Consider the following 16,452-nt stretch of genomic DNA (forward strand, 5'->3'; position numbering starts at 1 on the left):
TAAATTGTGGGAGTGTAAAAGCAAGGTTTCTGTATAAACACAGTTAAGGAAACAGCTAACTGTAATGTTTCAATATATAGTAATTGCTATTGAAATTTTGATTTGTCTAGGAATTTCTGTGGTTTCTATCTCTGAAAATAAACTACCATTAACTTACGATTAAACTTACATATTCACTTGCTTATAAATTTAACGTACATTTTCTACGATTTCTTGTACAGAGTTGCAGCTCTCCTGGGTACTGTGGCACATCAGTTGCAGAACATTGGCTGCATAACATGTTTATCACTGCCATGGTATCAGAAATAACTCTGAAGTCCTTGATTATGATCCTAACGCACTAGCAGCCTGGGTATTGTTCCCAGTGTGGTAGAGTATATGTGAAGAAGAATTTTTATCACTTTTTACTGATATCTTCAGTTGTAATGCTTTGGATTCAGTGACACTAGTAATTATACTTAAGCTGTTTAAATCAATAATAAGAAGCTTTTTGTCTCTCTTCCTTTCTGTCTGCTCTCTGACTTCATGAACTTTGTAAACCTCTGAACTCTGTATGAGGGAAGATATAGGAGGCGTGTTCTTAAAGTAAGTTCAGTTTTCAATTATAGCCGTTGCATTGCTGCAGTCGCTATTTTGCGCATGCGTGTTTTCTTCTTCAGTCCTCAGGCAAGCTGTGCATGCAGTTTCAGAGCTTCAGTCCGTGTGTGTGGTTAGTTGTGATCAATTGAAATGTTTAAAGTGATCGAGCACCCCGCCGACTGTGAGATGCGGTCTGTTATCCATTGAATGCGAGAAACATCAAACCAGCTGACATTCATCGTCAACTTTGTGAGGTGTATGGTGATGATGCCATTAGTGGTGGAATGGTCAGGAGATGGGTTAGGAAATTCAACGAGGGCCACGTCTCTGTGCATGACGAGCAGCATACCGGTCGGCCATCTTTGATCAATGACAATTTGGAGCGTGCTGTCGATGAAAAAATTCATGAGGACAGGAGGTTCACAATTTCTTCACTTTCCTTGAATTTTCCACAATTGTCGCGGAGTGTTCTCTACAAAAGTGTGACAGATTGATTACGATATCGAAAATTGTGCTCACGATATGTACCCAAGATGCTCACCGAGGAACACAAAACCAAACGAGCTTCCAGTGCATTGAGCTTTCTCACACTTTACAGTGACCAAGGCAGTGAGTTTCTTGACCATATTGTGACAGATGATGAGACTTGGGTGTCTCACATGACACCTGAATCGAAGCAGCAGTCCATGGAATGGAGGCACACTGCATCACCAAGGAAAAAGTAATTCAAACAAACCATGTCAACACGCAAGATCATGTGCACCGTTTTTTGGGACAGAAAAGGAGTCCTACTCATCGAATTCTTGCCTCGGGGTGAAACCATTAATAGAGAAACCTATTGTCAGACCTTGAAGCTCCGTCGCGCAATTCAAAACAAGAGACGTGGGATGCTGACCGACGGAATTGTGTTGCTTCATGACAACACTCGGCCACACACAACTTGTGACACCCAAAATCTCATCTCGAAATTTGGCTGGGAACAAATTGACCATCCCCCCTACAGCCCAGATTTGGATCCAAGTGACTTTCATCTCTTCCTGCATCTCCAGAAGTTCCTCGGTGATGCGACGATGAAGTGAAAACAGCAGTGCGGGAGTGGTTCACATCGCAGGCGGGCGAATTCTACAATGAGGGGATAGAAAGACTTGTGCCACGACTCGATAAATGCCTCAATAATGGTGGTGATTATGTTGAGAAGTAATTGAAGTGTGGGGAATACAATGCAACAAAAATGGTTTGTAAATATCTTCCCATTTACTTACTACACCCTTTTGGAACTTACTTTAAGAACACGCCTCGTAATTATTGTTTTTAAAGTAAGCATTCGTTACAATAAATGTGAGTGGAGACTTTTACTATCAGTTAGTCTTGTTGCTTAGTTTAATGATCATGACTGTAAAATTTTAAACCTTATTTCAAAATTAAATTTTCTATTTTGAGATTGAACCTGTATTTATGGTTCATTCAAAGAATGGGGCCACACTGGGAAGTTCAGTGAGTGTCATCTTGGATCATACATTTTATATCTTAGTTGCAGCAGACAAAGTACAGTGAAATGTGATTGTAATCAGTGATTCACGCTAATTTTTCAATTAATTCAGACACAGTTCCATTATTTAAAATAAGGTAAGATTTATTTGAGCTCTAAAGCTACTACTGTATGCTGTAGAATAACTTATTCGGAATGCCAGATTAGCTGAAGATACAAAAAACGTGTAGAAATCAGATGCAGTGTTTAAACACATATTAAAATGAATTCACATGTACAGAATAGACCTTTGTCTTGTACTGCCTTTGCTTCATTTATGAGTTTCTGAGATCACTTCAGATAGTGAAAAGACCGATACTGTGGCTAAAAGGGAGCTTTAACCTGACAGTTTGGATCAGAGCCCTTTATTGGCCATATTAGCATTGGAAGATCTCCCCAATTGCTTGAAACATTATTTATATTGGAATTTCATTGGACGAAAGTGTGCATAAATATATATATTTTTTAATTTACATATTGCTTATGAAGTGTTTATAAAACTGTTATTAAGCAGTGTAAATCCGAATGATCTTTGAAATATTTTTGTTCATTGTTATGTGACATATGTATATGTAGTTTAAAATTATGTACAGTGAAACCTCGATCCATCATTTTTTAGAGGAAAAAGGAACAAAAACAATAAATATAGGAAAAGAATAATACTGGGAAACTATTAAAAACTTGCCGTATTTACGCGTATCATAGACACAACAGAGTATAGACTCATCCCATTGTTCCCTAGACAATTTAAAGGACTAATATCCACATAATGTATTTAATTTTTAACAAATATCTTATCTTAATCTTATGGGTCAATGAAGAGACAAAGAAGAAGGCAGGAAATATGAAAGACTGGAGAATGCTGGGTTTGCAGTGAAAGACCTGCTCTTGGGCAGAACACTATGAATCAATGAATCTTAAATAATGTAAAATCATTACAGATATGCCTCATAGTATTTTATTCCGGTTTGAAAATTTGGAATAAAAAAGTCTATTGTATGCTTAAATACGGTATAAAATGAACAAATGAATGATTATTGATTACACTGAATGAACCTTTATTAGAACATTATGCACACTATTTCTTCAGAAAAAATCTGTGATTGCTTTTGTTTCGTACACATTTTATGCCTGAGTTCTATAGTGAATTTCAGATAAGAATGATACTAATGTAAACAGAAGGGTGGAGTTTCACCACCACCTATCACATGTGCTAGAAATTAAATGTTGCTCATTATTGATCATTTAGACAGAAATGATGTATGTTAAAATCATGAACCTAGATTTGTGATATTTTCAGAAATCAATGTTTTACCACAAATCCATTCTCATCAAATTAATACTACTGTTTAAAGTTGCCAGGCTTCCATTAGTCCATACTATTGCATTCTATGCAACTAGAACCTGCATCTCAAATTAGTTTTATACCATATTGTGTGGAAACCATGCCAAGACTTATCTAGCTCTTTAGTAACTCTACAAATATATCTCTCCTATACGTGTTCTAAGGACATGAACATATATCAAACATAAATAATGTACAGAAATACTTCCAATGTGAAGATCTGGTTCTGTGTTGTAGCACAGCCAATTTTACACAAGTTGCAGCATTAAGGTGACAGATCTCATTAGGTAAAACGACTGTGTAGTACATTTCATAATATCAAATATCTATTTACTTCCACATTGTTCTTGTGTGGATAAATCGGACTAATGAATAAGATACTATAAAATTGCATTCTTTACAGAATCTAATGCTTGTCTTCATAGCACACTTCAAACATGTAATAATACTTTCTGTATTAACAGACCATGCCAAACGCATGTGGAGAGTTCGCACACTGCAATAAGATAACGAATCACATTATATATCATGACGGCAAAATACACTGTTGTCGGCCTGGGTAGCGTAGTTGGTATAGTGCTGGCCTTCTATGCTCAAGATTGCGGGTGTGATCCCAGCCCAGGTTAATGGCATTTAAGTGTGTTTAAATGCACAGGCTCATGTCAGTAGATTGACTGGCATGTGAAAGAACTCCTGCGGGACAAAATTCCAGCACACTGGTGACGCTGATATAACCTCTGCAGTTGCAAACATCGTTAAATAAACCATAATTTTAATTTAATACACTGCTGGTCAAAAGTTTTCGGATACTTTGGTTATTAATTCTCCCCCACAAATTTACTGCCCTTAAGCTTCGCTTAACTGTACTGACAAAACATTTTCTGGTCATGGCTTGCATTAGATTGTGATTTCTCTTGCTTATGGAACTATGGTCTGGTCCTATGCTTTGGTAGTGCACCTAGGTCTCACTTTGTGTCTGGACTAGTATGTTTTAACCATTGCTCAGAGTGCAATTTTTTAAGTGGTCTAAGTGTACCTAAAGAAGAGAAAAAAAAAATGCAAGAAAACGAAAACAATACATATCTCAATTTTATTTGTTTAAAATGTTCATATTTCGTTACTACCAAGTGGCTATAAGATTGTCATTTAAAAAAACTCTTTTTGAAGAGAAAAATATGTTAGGTTATTGTACGAAGGAAAATGCTGTATAGACATTGAAATTTTGCAACTTCTACCGCTAAAGGATACGAGCAACCTAAGTTTACTTATGCAAAGGATCTGAATAAGGACAAAATACCGAAGGTGCTGACCAGGCCTCTGTTGTCCATTTATGGATATATGGACGGCCAGTGGGTGGTTGTAGTTCACTCTTGAAGGGTTAACTTCTAATCAGTGATATGGAATGGGTTCGAACCCCCCATTGAACTGTAAGCATAACTAAAAGCGCCTGCAGCAAACTGTGGTCGAGATGGGATTGTATCTTAGAATAGTGAAGGCTTTGGATTAGAACAGGGTTCCTATGTTTAGCTACAAAAAGCATTTTGCGATTCTTTGCAGTTTAATTTCTCTCTGTTACAATATAAATTAGAAGTAATAAGTATAAATATAAATTAGAATTAATAAAACGCAATGTGTCAGAAAGCTTTTAACTGGCAGTGTGCATTTTGCATTTCTCAGCAAGTTGGCAAAGGCTCTGGATCACAATCTTGTGTATCTTCTTAGTTCAAAGATAATGTAGAGCAAAGAATCCATAGTTGAAGAAAACTATCCATGCAAATATTGCACCAGGACCAGGATTTCTCAAAGATTGATGTGATAAAATGATAGTTTGAGGTGTGTGGAACGGGGGAAAAATAGCTTTATTTATATGGGACTATTTTCGGGACCATAAAAGCAGATGAAAAAGATGGGAAAACAGTGATTACGGGAATGATGCAACGTGGTTCCACTGTACTTTTTTTTTGCCATGCTTCATAAGCCTTATTTTGGAATATTAATCCATATAATTTGAATGAAGTAAAATTGTATTTTAAAATATTTTGTTCCTAACTTGTTTCCTTATTTCTTGCCATATTAGGAAATTATATACACTTTTTATTAAATGCAATGAATGAATCTTCTATATGTATATCATTTTTATTTAGTGTGTGCACATATGTGAGAGATTTATCTACATATCATATAGTTGTTATACTGACATTTCACTGTACAGTAATACATACTTTGTAAGTTCTATGAAAAAGACTTCATAAGTACTGATAGTTATGGTATTATTTTGCATAGTGATGGCAGAGTCTCTGAGAGTACAATTGCACTGATACATCGACTATTGGTCCTGGAGCCCCAGCAGCGAATGACAGCGTCTGAAGTGCTGGACTCTCTCAGTGTCATCATCGCAAGCAGTAAAGTTGGGGTGAACCCTTATGAAGCTTTGCAGGTAAAGCCTTACTTATTTAATGTAAAAATTATGTTTGCTATTCTTGACAAATTTATTTCAGTGCTGGTGGTCTTTCTACTCCTTTTTACTTTCTCAATTTACGAAGTATAAAGAAAAAGTATTGTGATGCTGCAAAATAATGCTGTTGTTGTTTTCAAATGGCTGGATCTTGGTTTCACACTATTATTCCTCGTGCTTCCCAGTAGAATCCTGCTAGATCTTTTCGTTTGCAAAATAGTATAGCGTATACATATATTTCGAGGTTATGACGAAAATACATGTTTGCAGCATCCTGATATAGATAAAGTTATTATGGACATGCTAATGTCTTTCTTTCTGTCTGCCAGTCTGTGTACAATGTCGTCTTCTAAATTATTAGATGGGTATTGTTCAGATTCAGTATTTACAAATCTGTTCTTTAAAAAATAATGCACTTAAAATGTAATAATTTTTAATAAGTAATCAGTGGATAACACTAATGAACGGAATTTTGTAACCCAAACGAAAACATGCGATCTTGCATGATTTTTATCCTCTAAGTCTCTACCAGGCTCTTTTTGGGTTACAAGCTATGTGAACGAAAACAAACATAAAAAGACATTTTCGTGCATGTTAATTAGTCTCAAAAACCGCCACTGATCGCTGAAAAAATAATTTTGTCATCCAGTAAGGGCTTATATATTGTTCTGTGAATAAGTGCCAAGATCAAAATCCCCTGATGAATACAGGTTAGGGTTACCAGGGGAGAGGCGGGGGAGAGTAATGGTACCTGAGAGATCCTTCAACTCTTAGCTCAATACCCAATCTTTTCAGCCAAACAGTTATAAAGAAAATGTGATTGAGTTAACAAGTGCGAGATTTATCTAATAAAGTATTTTATTGTGGTACTATGTCTTTGAATTATTTTTAACGAATTTAAACATGGATAAAACAAATGATAGGGTAGAGGTTCACAGTAAGTAAACACGGGATATGTCAAGTTCTGAAGTTTGCAGGTGTGTAAATTATCCAAATAATTTCTGTTATATTTTTTCTGGAAAATTCTCTCCGAAATCATAGAGCAACAACATTACACCCACTATTACAAAAGCTTACAAACTCTACTTTGGCTGTCCGCTACGTGATCAGAGTAAACTTTGGGCCTCCAAGATATGTTGTTGTTGTTGCTTTGTCATTTTATTCCAATGGCAGGAAGGAATGAAGAAAACTATACCTTTTGCAGTTCCGATGATTTAGCAAGAACCTAAATATCATGTGACCGATTGCTACTTTGGCTTGACAAAAATTTAAATATTTATTGCAAAAACCAAACATTTAATAAAATCGTATATCCCAAAATGGCATCAGTGTCTATTTAAGCCAGAAGTATTCGTGTAAACCCCACAAGATCTTTCATTTTGCATCAAAATCACTACACTAGCACATCGGAGTCGCGAGATATATCACTTGGAAATTTTCGCCCATGTCCAAAATGATCGCTAGTCATCACGGGCCCCTCATCCATGTCTTGCGCATGCACGTCTCCAACTCAAGGTCATGCGATCAATTGTGTTATTAGCAGACATCGGATTCTAGGGCAAATGCCTATTTTGTTTCTTTAGGAGAAAAGTAAAAATAATTATTAATATTTGTGTTTCATGGAAATTGAAAGGTATTCAAAGAGTTTTATAGTGCCCTAAAATGCCCTAAAACGGTTATTAGAGCCTAATTTGTTAATATTCGCCTAAAAATGCCTAACTCACTGTAAAGTTTCGCATTTTACTCTTACTTTTTATAATTTATACATGCATTCACTGCGAAATTTAAGGCATTTAAAAAGTGGAAAGTTTGCTTCACACCGGCCATGAAACCATTGATAAAGGAAACAAAATGTTTTGAATCTCACGACACTCGCAATAGATTTCACCGAATTTAACATGTTTGGAGGCATAAATGCCGACAAAGAACCAACCTTAGTTTTGAAGCAGGCAACAATCACAACATGTGCTGCTACCGATTCAGAGATATACTATACTATAAAAATGACTGTTTTCTGTCTGAAACCGATTAGCTGTACTGCCCTTCAGAGTGTCATAAAATCACAATTTTTGGAGAAAGAGTGTTTTTGAAATATTTATGAAAAGTCGTAAAACTGCGAATTAGTAGGGTAAACCGTTACAAAATATTTAAAAGAATGGCCCTTCTAGTGTTAACACTACCAGGAAATGCAACAATAAGTGGAACTTTGTATTTTTGTCCAATTGAATCTCAATAACAACGGTTCATTTGAATGCTCGTTAACAGTTGCTCTTTCCCTCACCTTATTTGTGTTGAGAAGTTTTGAGCGGTAGGACGTTTTCCTGTGAAGTTTAACGCGATAATGCCGAAAAATATAAGTGCAAAATCTACATTGATCCGGCAATGGCTAACAGAATATTCAGAATTCACTTATGATGGAAAAATAATATTCTGCAAGATTTGTAGCAAACAGGTATGTAACAATAATTGAAATATATAAAGTCTATTAATTTTAATGAGTAGGCCTATAATATTTATACATTGACTGAGCTATCCTGAGGTATAATTCTTTTTAAGACCACTACACTTTAACCTTTTAAATTCCGATAGTTAAAGTATTTGCAGGTCATTAAAATTTTGATTGTTCGAACCCACTAACTTTGTGATTGAAATACGGCAATACAACAATTAGGATTTTATTTTAATTCAGTTTACTTTACATTTTTAGATTTCGCAAGAAAAGAAGTGCCACCTAAAGCAGCATGTGCAAGGAGCGGCTCATAAGGCTAAAGCTCAGCAGAAAAATCAACTGCAACAAACTTTACTAACACAGCCTACTTCATCCAATCTCAGCAGCAATTTCTATGCTGATTTAACCAGAGCGTTTGTTGCTGCTAACATTCCCTGGAATGCAATTGAAAATCGGTTTTAAGACAGTTTTTACAAAAATGCTGCAAACAAAATATCCCATCTGAGTCGACCCTAAGAAAAAATTACTTAGACAGAATATACAATGAAACTTTAGCTTCCATTCGGGAGGATATAGGTGATTCTTACATATGGGTCTCTGTGGATGAAACCTCAGATCCTATGAATAGGTATATAGCAAATATGGTAGTAGGAAAACTTAGTCCTGATGGACCTTCGATTCCACACCTCGTATGTGTTAAGGAACTTTCGAAAGTGAATAGCCAAGCCATTGCTTATTTTGTAAATAAAGGCCTACAGTCTTTATACTCGGGTAATACAGACGATTCTAAAGTTCTGTTGTTTTGTACTGATGCTGCCTCATACATGGTTGCTGCAGCTCCACTTCTTAAAACATTTTATCCTAACCTCACGCATGTAACCTGTCTAGCACATGGCCTTCACAGGGTTTCTGAAACAATCCAGAATGAATTTCCTCTTGTCAATTCGTTTATTTCTAACACAAAAAAATGTTTTTGTAAAGCCCCATCCAGGATTTCAATATTCAGAGAGAACTTTCCAGATATCCCACTCCCACCTCAGCCGGTTGTTACACGATGGGGAACCTGGATTCAGTCAGTGGTGTATTATTCTAAGTATTTTAAAGAAGTGGTCACAGTTATTGATAAATTACCTGAAACTGATAGTGCAGCGTGTGTGAAAGCAGTGAAAGATTGTCTGAATGACTCACGAGTGAAAAACGATATTGCCTACATAACATCAAACTTTTCTTTCATACCTGCAAGCATTGAACAATTAGAACGTGAAAAACAATCTCTTTGTAGCCAAATAGCAATAGTAAAGGAAGCTCAAGTGAACATACATTCTGCTTTGGGCGAAACTGGGAAAAAAAGTTAAAAATAAGTGGGACAACGTATTAAATAAGAATGTAGGATTTTCATTGTTGGAAAAAGTATCAAGAGTGATATCGGGGGAAAGTGTAAATGTTCCAATAAGTATTGATGTTTCTATTGTACCTAATTTAAAATTTGCGCCTCTCACATCAGTTTCGGTTGAAAGAAGTATTTCTGCTTTCAAAATGATTCTCAGTGACAAAAGGCAAAGGTTAACTGTGGAGAATTTAGAAAAAATTCTGGTGGTGTACTGTGCAGATAATTATAATAAAGTCTGAGCATGGAACTGAATTTCAATAACTTAAAATGAGTAATCTTGATATCAATAATCATTATTTCATTAGTTTCAATATATTAAATTTGTGCAACTCTGTTTATAAATATAATATAGTATTCTTTTTTAATGTTTAAACATAGTTTTTTGTGCGTATTTTAGTGTATAACTAAAAATTTCAGTGAAAGAAATAAGTATGATACCTTGATGTGCCTAAAATGCCTATTTTCATTGAAATAGAGCCTAATTTTACAAATTTTGAGCTTATTTTAGGCGCCTAAAAATCTGATGTCTAGTTATTAGTCACGAAGTTAGAGTGTCAGAATAGATCACTCTGTAAAATTACATCACCGTTTTCGTTCTGGTACCCCCTCTGTTGATTGTCAGTCTGATTTTAAACATGGATTCTTGTCAAAACTCTACCAAAGATGTTGAGGCCCAGCTATGATGGGGAACTAGTGCTGGTTTCTCTGCAGGGAAGCACCTTATTCGACCTTCAAACAAAAGTCAACAAAAACATACTTCTGAATCAAAGTACGAGCTCTTATAATTTATTTGAAAATCTTTACACGCCTTATAAGTTAAATTCATATTTAGTTTGTTGTTTTTTTATTAATATATGCGATAAGAGCCTATTTTTAGAGATAACTGCATATCGGTATGGGTGTTCCTAAATATACTCAAATTAATACATATTAGAGAAACATACTGATAACTCAGAAATGCGACCCCATAGAGCAATTTGGATGCTTTTTCCTAATCCAGGAGCTCAAAATTACCCCTTAATTAGGTATTTTGATCGAGGTTATCGAAAAAAAAAAAAAAAAAAGCTAAAATTTGTTGACTAGTGCAATCATTTTCAATCAGCACGCAGTGGTGATTTACTGCTAATAAAATCAGACGATTTTCTCCGTGATTGTATTACGTAAATAAATTGACTGATGATATTTATATCACAAAAAAATCGTCAGATAAATTTATTACTGCTGCTGCTTCTGCCGTCATTGCCACTGAAGTTCTTAAAATGAACTGTGGGCTACATTAAATTAAAGAAGAAGTAAAATACTAGATTAAAACATTTAAAAATAGATTGTTTTAGGAAACATTTTCAATTGTAGAACTGCATGAAGATCTCATGTCCTTAGAATGACTTCTGAAAGAATATCTTGTCAAATACTAAGTAATCATCCCCGAGAAGGAAGATTTTTGAGCCATCCACTAAAACAGTGCAATGAGCCCATAACAGGCATTAGGTCTAATACATCAAAGGAAGAAGAAATTAATTATTCACAGTAGCAGTTTCCAGCCTGTGGTGATTCATTGACATAAAAATTAATGGAGTATTTTCCTTCCTCCAATGAAGTAAACAATTGAATGATAAACCTCTTCTTAGTGACAGATAATGGTTTACTTGTTGTAGGAGTCAGAATTATCTTCTGATTCGAGTTTAAAAATCGTGTTTCCTACAGTGACTCTGTTACAATAATTTTGATTGCATGTCATAATGTAAATATTTAAAGAATAGCACACATTTACTGGCCTAAAATTTGCAAAATGTTTATAGGTGTTACTATAATTTTGATTGCATGTCGTAATGTAAATATTTAAAGAGTAGCACACGTTTACTGGCCTAAATTATGCAAAACGTTTTATGGGAGGTCTGCCAAAATGCAGTATGACTTTTTGGGGTTTCATGATGCTCAAAATGTTGGCAATCTCTGAACGACAGAATTATTTCTACTTTTTTCCTCTCTAAGTTTGCCACCACTAGGATAGAATGATCAATACAGAATACTACTCAATATACAGAAGTAAACAAACCAAAAATCCTCTGTGGTAGCTGAGTGGTCAGACCTTCAGCTTGTCATACTAGAATTTGAATCTGGGCTCTCTTTCTTAACTCACTAGCACTGAACCACTGCTGTGGTTAGATGAAATGTTTTCTGAGTAATATCTTAGAAGTCTCGTTTCAGTAGTAGTAATGAGTTGTTGTTTTCCTCCCCTCCAGGTTGTACCTGATATTGATGACCCCAAGGACGATAAGATTGAAGTGAAGCAGTGTTTACAAGAGGAACCAGTAATGGAAAAGACTGAGAATTTTTCTCATCAAATAACTTTACAGGTATTTAATTACTATTACATTTTACATATTTGTGCATTGTATACCTATTTAATAATAGATCATCAATGCTACTGCTACTACAGCACAGCTACTACTACTACTACTACTACTACTTACTACTACTTATTTACTTACTACTACTATTACTACTTAATTACTACTACTACTTACTATTACTTACTACTACTGCTTACTACTACTACTACTACTGCTTACTACTACTTACTACTACTACTGCTTACTACTACTTAATTACTACTACTACTAGTACTACTTACTACTACTACTACCTACTTACTACTACTACCTCCTACTTACTACTACTACCTACTTACTACTACTACTGCTACTTGCAGTGGCTGAATGGTCAGACCTTCAGACGGTCACGCAGGTGGAAAAAAATCCATAGTAACATTTGTGGTGGACAAGGTCGCAGTTGGGGTTTTTCCCATCAATTTTAGATGTAATATGGACCAGAAGATTAAATTGAGCAGAACATGTTATACGTATGGATGATTGCAGCAGCATAAAACAAATATATATGAACATCTTTAACAACAGAAGGCCACTGGGAAGACCTCAAAGTAGATGGAAAGATGATATTCAGAAGGAATGCATGGAAATGGGAATTACCAACTGGGAGAAACTAGCAAAAGACAGAACAGAGTGGAAGCGTTTTGTGAAATTGACATGGAGTCGACATGCTCCATAATGTCCTTTGATTGATTGATTGATTGATTGATTGATTGATTGATTGATTGATTGATTGATTGATTGAATCTTCTGGAGCCCTGCAAGTTTGGCCTTAACATCTGTAAATTCCAAGGATTAAATACTTCCAAATAGTCCAATAACTTAATCTTTCAATTCCAAATCCATTGTCGCCATTCCTCTCTAATATTCCATTGTCCTTCTATCTCCTCGTCCAACATTCTTTGTTGAATATCAGTCATCCTTGTAAGGCATTGTAGTTTATTCTTTATTTATTAACTCATTTAGCCTACTGATGTCAAGGTTTCTGAACTGATTTGTTCATTGCATTGTTCAGGAGCAGATTGAGAATGTGCAGCATATCAGACAGTCGACAATGGCTGTGCAACGCAGCAGGCGGGTGGGCCACATCCCTGTGCAGCGGATTGGGCAGGATGCACGGGAGGTGACAGCAGAGGAACTGACTCAGTACCAGCACCTACTGCCTCGTACTACATCTACACAACCTCTCGTGCCAGCGGGGCGACCATTCAGTGTTGTGACACAATCCATTAGAAACCCAATTCCTCAACCCCAAGCTCCCAACCCTACTGTGCTTGATGCTCAGAGGACTCCACCTCTGAGTGATAACACACCTGCTGGAAGACCAAGTTCTAGTAGCTATCCACATCATCACCATCATCATCATTCTTCTAGCAATGTGTCTGTTCCCATGTACCAGGTGCAGTGCAATAGAGGATTGGCAAGTCATACTGACAGCTCTGTTCCAGCACCTCACAGGGGTGGCTGTCTTGCGCAAGGGGTTCGAAGTCTGACAGCAGTTCAGTCACAGGGCAGTGAGGTGGGACAGCAGCAGTCGGCTTCGTCAGTAGTGAAACATAATCACAGAAAGTGTCTTTCTGTGACACAGCAAATCAATGATATGTTAAGTCGTCAGCAGCAACCACATGCAAGTGATTCGGCATCATGTAGCAACAGCAGCAGTAGCAGTAGTAATAGTAGTAGCAATAACAGGGTGGCTCAAGAAGGGGGTGGAAATTCCGCGGTAGCAGGTCCTTCAGGCAGCACTAATCCAGCGCCCAGTCAGGTGGAGACAGTCATAACCTCCGTTGTGCTCTCCAATAGAGATACGACATCAAGACAGCAGCAGCTGGCCTCATTTCTTTCGTCTCTAGGTTTGGCTTCGGCGGTTAGTGTCCCTGCCATTCCATATGTTTGCAACTCTCACCAGAGTGATGCTCCAGGACATGCTGTGCAGCAAGCAACCAGGACCTCAGATAATGTGAGAAGTGTTGTATCTGTGTCCCGCAACTTGGGCTCATCAGCACAGCCATTGAGGTATCATGTGAGAGAAGGCACCCGTAGTTCTCTCCTGCAAAGGGAGTCCCAGATCAGGAGGGTTACACCGAGGCATTACACAATCTCCCCTCGGATCCAGCGAAATATTGTACAGAACCTGTCCCTCATCATTCGTTCTCGCCTTGAAGCTGGTAATCATCAAACTTCTGATGATAGCTCTAGTGGACGAAGAAATTAGAGGATATATTCATTGAATGAAGACAAGCTTGTATAATCCTATATCCATATTCGATTTATGTGATTAATAGTCGTTGGGGATATCATTCTTTCATGAAAGTCTTGGTGTCCTTTCGTTTTTGCGAGTGTATGAGGTTGCTTGATACATGTTGAGTGTGATTTGATGGTATAATGTTCTCACCAACTGTGTTCTTTGCAGTCATGTTCGATTCTTGTCATTTTTCATTACCTTCATGGAAGCTTGAGTAACTGGAACTGCACATTTTAGAGATATTAATCTATATAAAAATATATATTACCCTGGAACATTATTAGCAACAAACATTTGAATCTTCTGCAGTTAAAACCTGATACAACAATACAGTGGACAAGATTTCCCATTTATAATTTATTATTACCATATTGTCCAGAAACAAAATATCATGCTGTTTTGATATTCGAGGTTTAGTCTGAAGAGCTTGCCCTCTTCACTGAAACTTTCCGTAGTTTCTCGCAGTTCCTTTATGTATTTCGTCAGTTGGAGTAAGGCCAGAACTCTGTCACATTAAGATTGTAACTTAGAAAACACTGTTAATTAGTGTTACAAGAATTTTTAAAAAATTATCTTGCTTTATTTTATTTTATTCCAATGATGTTGATTTGTATTATATTCCACTAGAACTTTACGACTTTGGGAGGTGGGCCAGTGTCCTTTGTTCTAGTTTGATGGCTAGAAGAAAATGATCCTTTGTATTTAGGTATCAGAATTTTTGCAGACAGTGCAGTATGGTGAATCTTTCATACAGTCACAAGCATGCCTATCTGTCTAAATTCCCTACTTTCAGATGCAGATGGTATTGACTAATCACCAATAATATCCTCTGATATCTAAAAGTGGAAACAATGTGGAAATTTTTCTAGTGATACATTGATATTGCTGTACTCTGCTGATCATCATCTTCACCTGTCACCCTATATTCAGTTGTAATGAATTCCATCTTACAGGTATCCTCATCTTAAAAATGAATCTCTCTCTCTCTCTCTCTCTATATATATATATATATATATATATATATATATATATATATGAAATATGAAAAGCCTGAAATCCCCATAAGGGCAGCGGTCTCCTACAGTAGTGTAGGGTGAGCTGAAAAGTCTACTACACTTGGGGAGCCAGTCCAAGAGAGCTTACACTGTACACTTGCAAACTAAACACATAAACTACACCAACTAAACACGAAAAACTGTACAGACTAAACACATAAATTATACAAACTAACACCTACAAAAAAACTATACAAACTGAACACATAAATTATACAGTCTGAACACATAACTATCCACACTAAACACACAAAAAATTATATAAACTGAACACATTAATTATACAGTTTTAACAAACATACAAACTAAACACAAAAACCTATACAAATTGAACCCACAAATTATAGTCTTAACATACAAAAGCTATGCAAACTGCACACATAAATTATACAGTCTAAACCAGTGGTGGTGAAAATCTAATCGTGCGCCGAGCCACTGTGTAACCTGCAACATGCATAGCACCTATGGAGGGAGGCGGACACCCGAAGGGGAAGTGAAGCAACTGTCTGACTTATTAACGGATTTTCATTTTCCTTACGTCAAGCACTTAAATACAATTTTATACAGTACAAGGCTACAAACTAATATTTAGTACGCGTAATGAAGAAAGAAATGAACAATATCGCAACCTAAAATTAACTGTCTTCAGAATGTCTCTGCAACAAAGTTTCAAAATCAGGAATTATGTCACTTACTGCCAGTCGTAGTTGATCACGAAGGTATTTGTCTGTCAGTCATGATCTAAATTTGGTTTTTACTATTTTCATTGTTGAAAATAATTTTTCACAAACATAAGTTGTAGCGAGCATGGCTTCAACAGAGCAAGCGAAAGAACGAAGCTTCGGATATTTATTTTTTGGCAAAGATTTGAAAGTTCAACAATTTGTCAAGTCCTTACATCTAGCTTTCATTTGACATCACATAGTAAATCAGTGAGTTCAAATTGAAGAGCTAACCGCATTATTTGTACATCTGCTGAAAAAGGGTCGACGTACAGAGATGATGATGATGATGAT

The 16,452-nt window shown here is 36.3% G+C and overlaps 1 protein-coding gene across 1 annotated transcript in view; it reads left to right on the forward strand.

Moving 5' to 3' along the window:
• Nucleotides 1-15,379, forward strand: part of LOC138709254 (serine/threonine-protein kinase par-1-like) — a 43,613-nt gene extending 28,234 nt beyond the window's left edge. The window contains exons 7-9 of the mRNA XM_069839904.1: nt 5,736-5,889; nt 11,990-12,103; nt 13,152-15,379. Of these exons, the coding sequence (XP_069696005.1) occupies nt 5,736-5,889; nt 11,990-12,103; nt 13,152-14,351 (1,468 nt within the window). The 3' untranslated portion in view covers nt 14,352-15,379. The remainder of the gene's footprint in view (nt 1-5,735; nt 5,890-11,989; nt 12,104-13,151) is intronic.
• Nucleotides 15,380-16,452: the final 1,073 nt, after the last annotated feature.

Source organism: Periplaneta americana, chromosome 11, assembly GCF_040183065.1.
Source record: "Periplaneta americana isolate PAMFEO1 chromosome 11, P.americana_PAMFEO1_priV1, whole genome shotgun sequence".
Taxonomy (NCBI): domain Eukaryota; kingdom Metazoa; phylum Arthropoda; class Insecta; order Blattodea; family Blattidae; genus Periplaneta; species Periplaneta americana.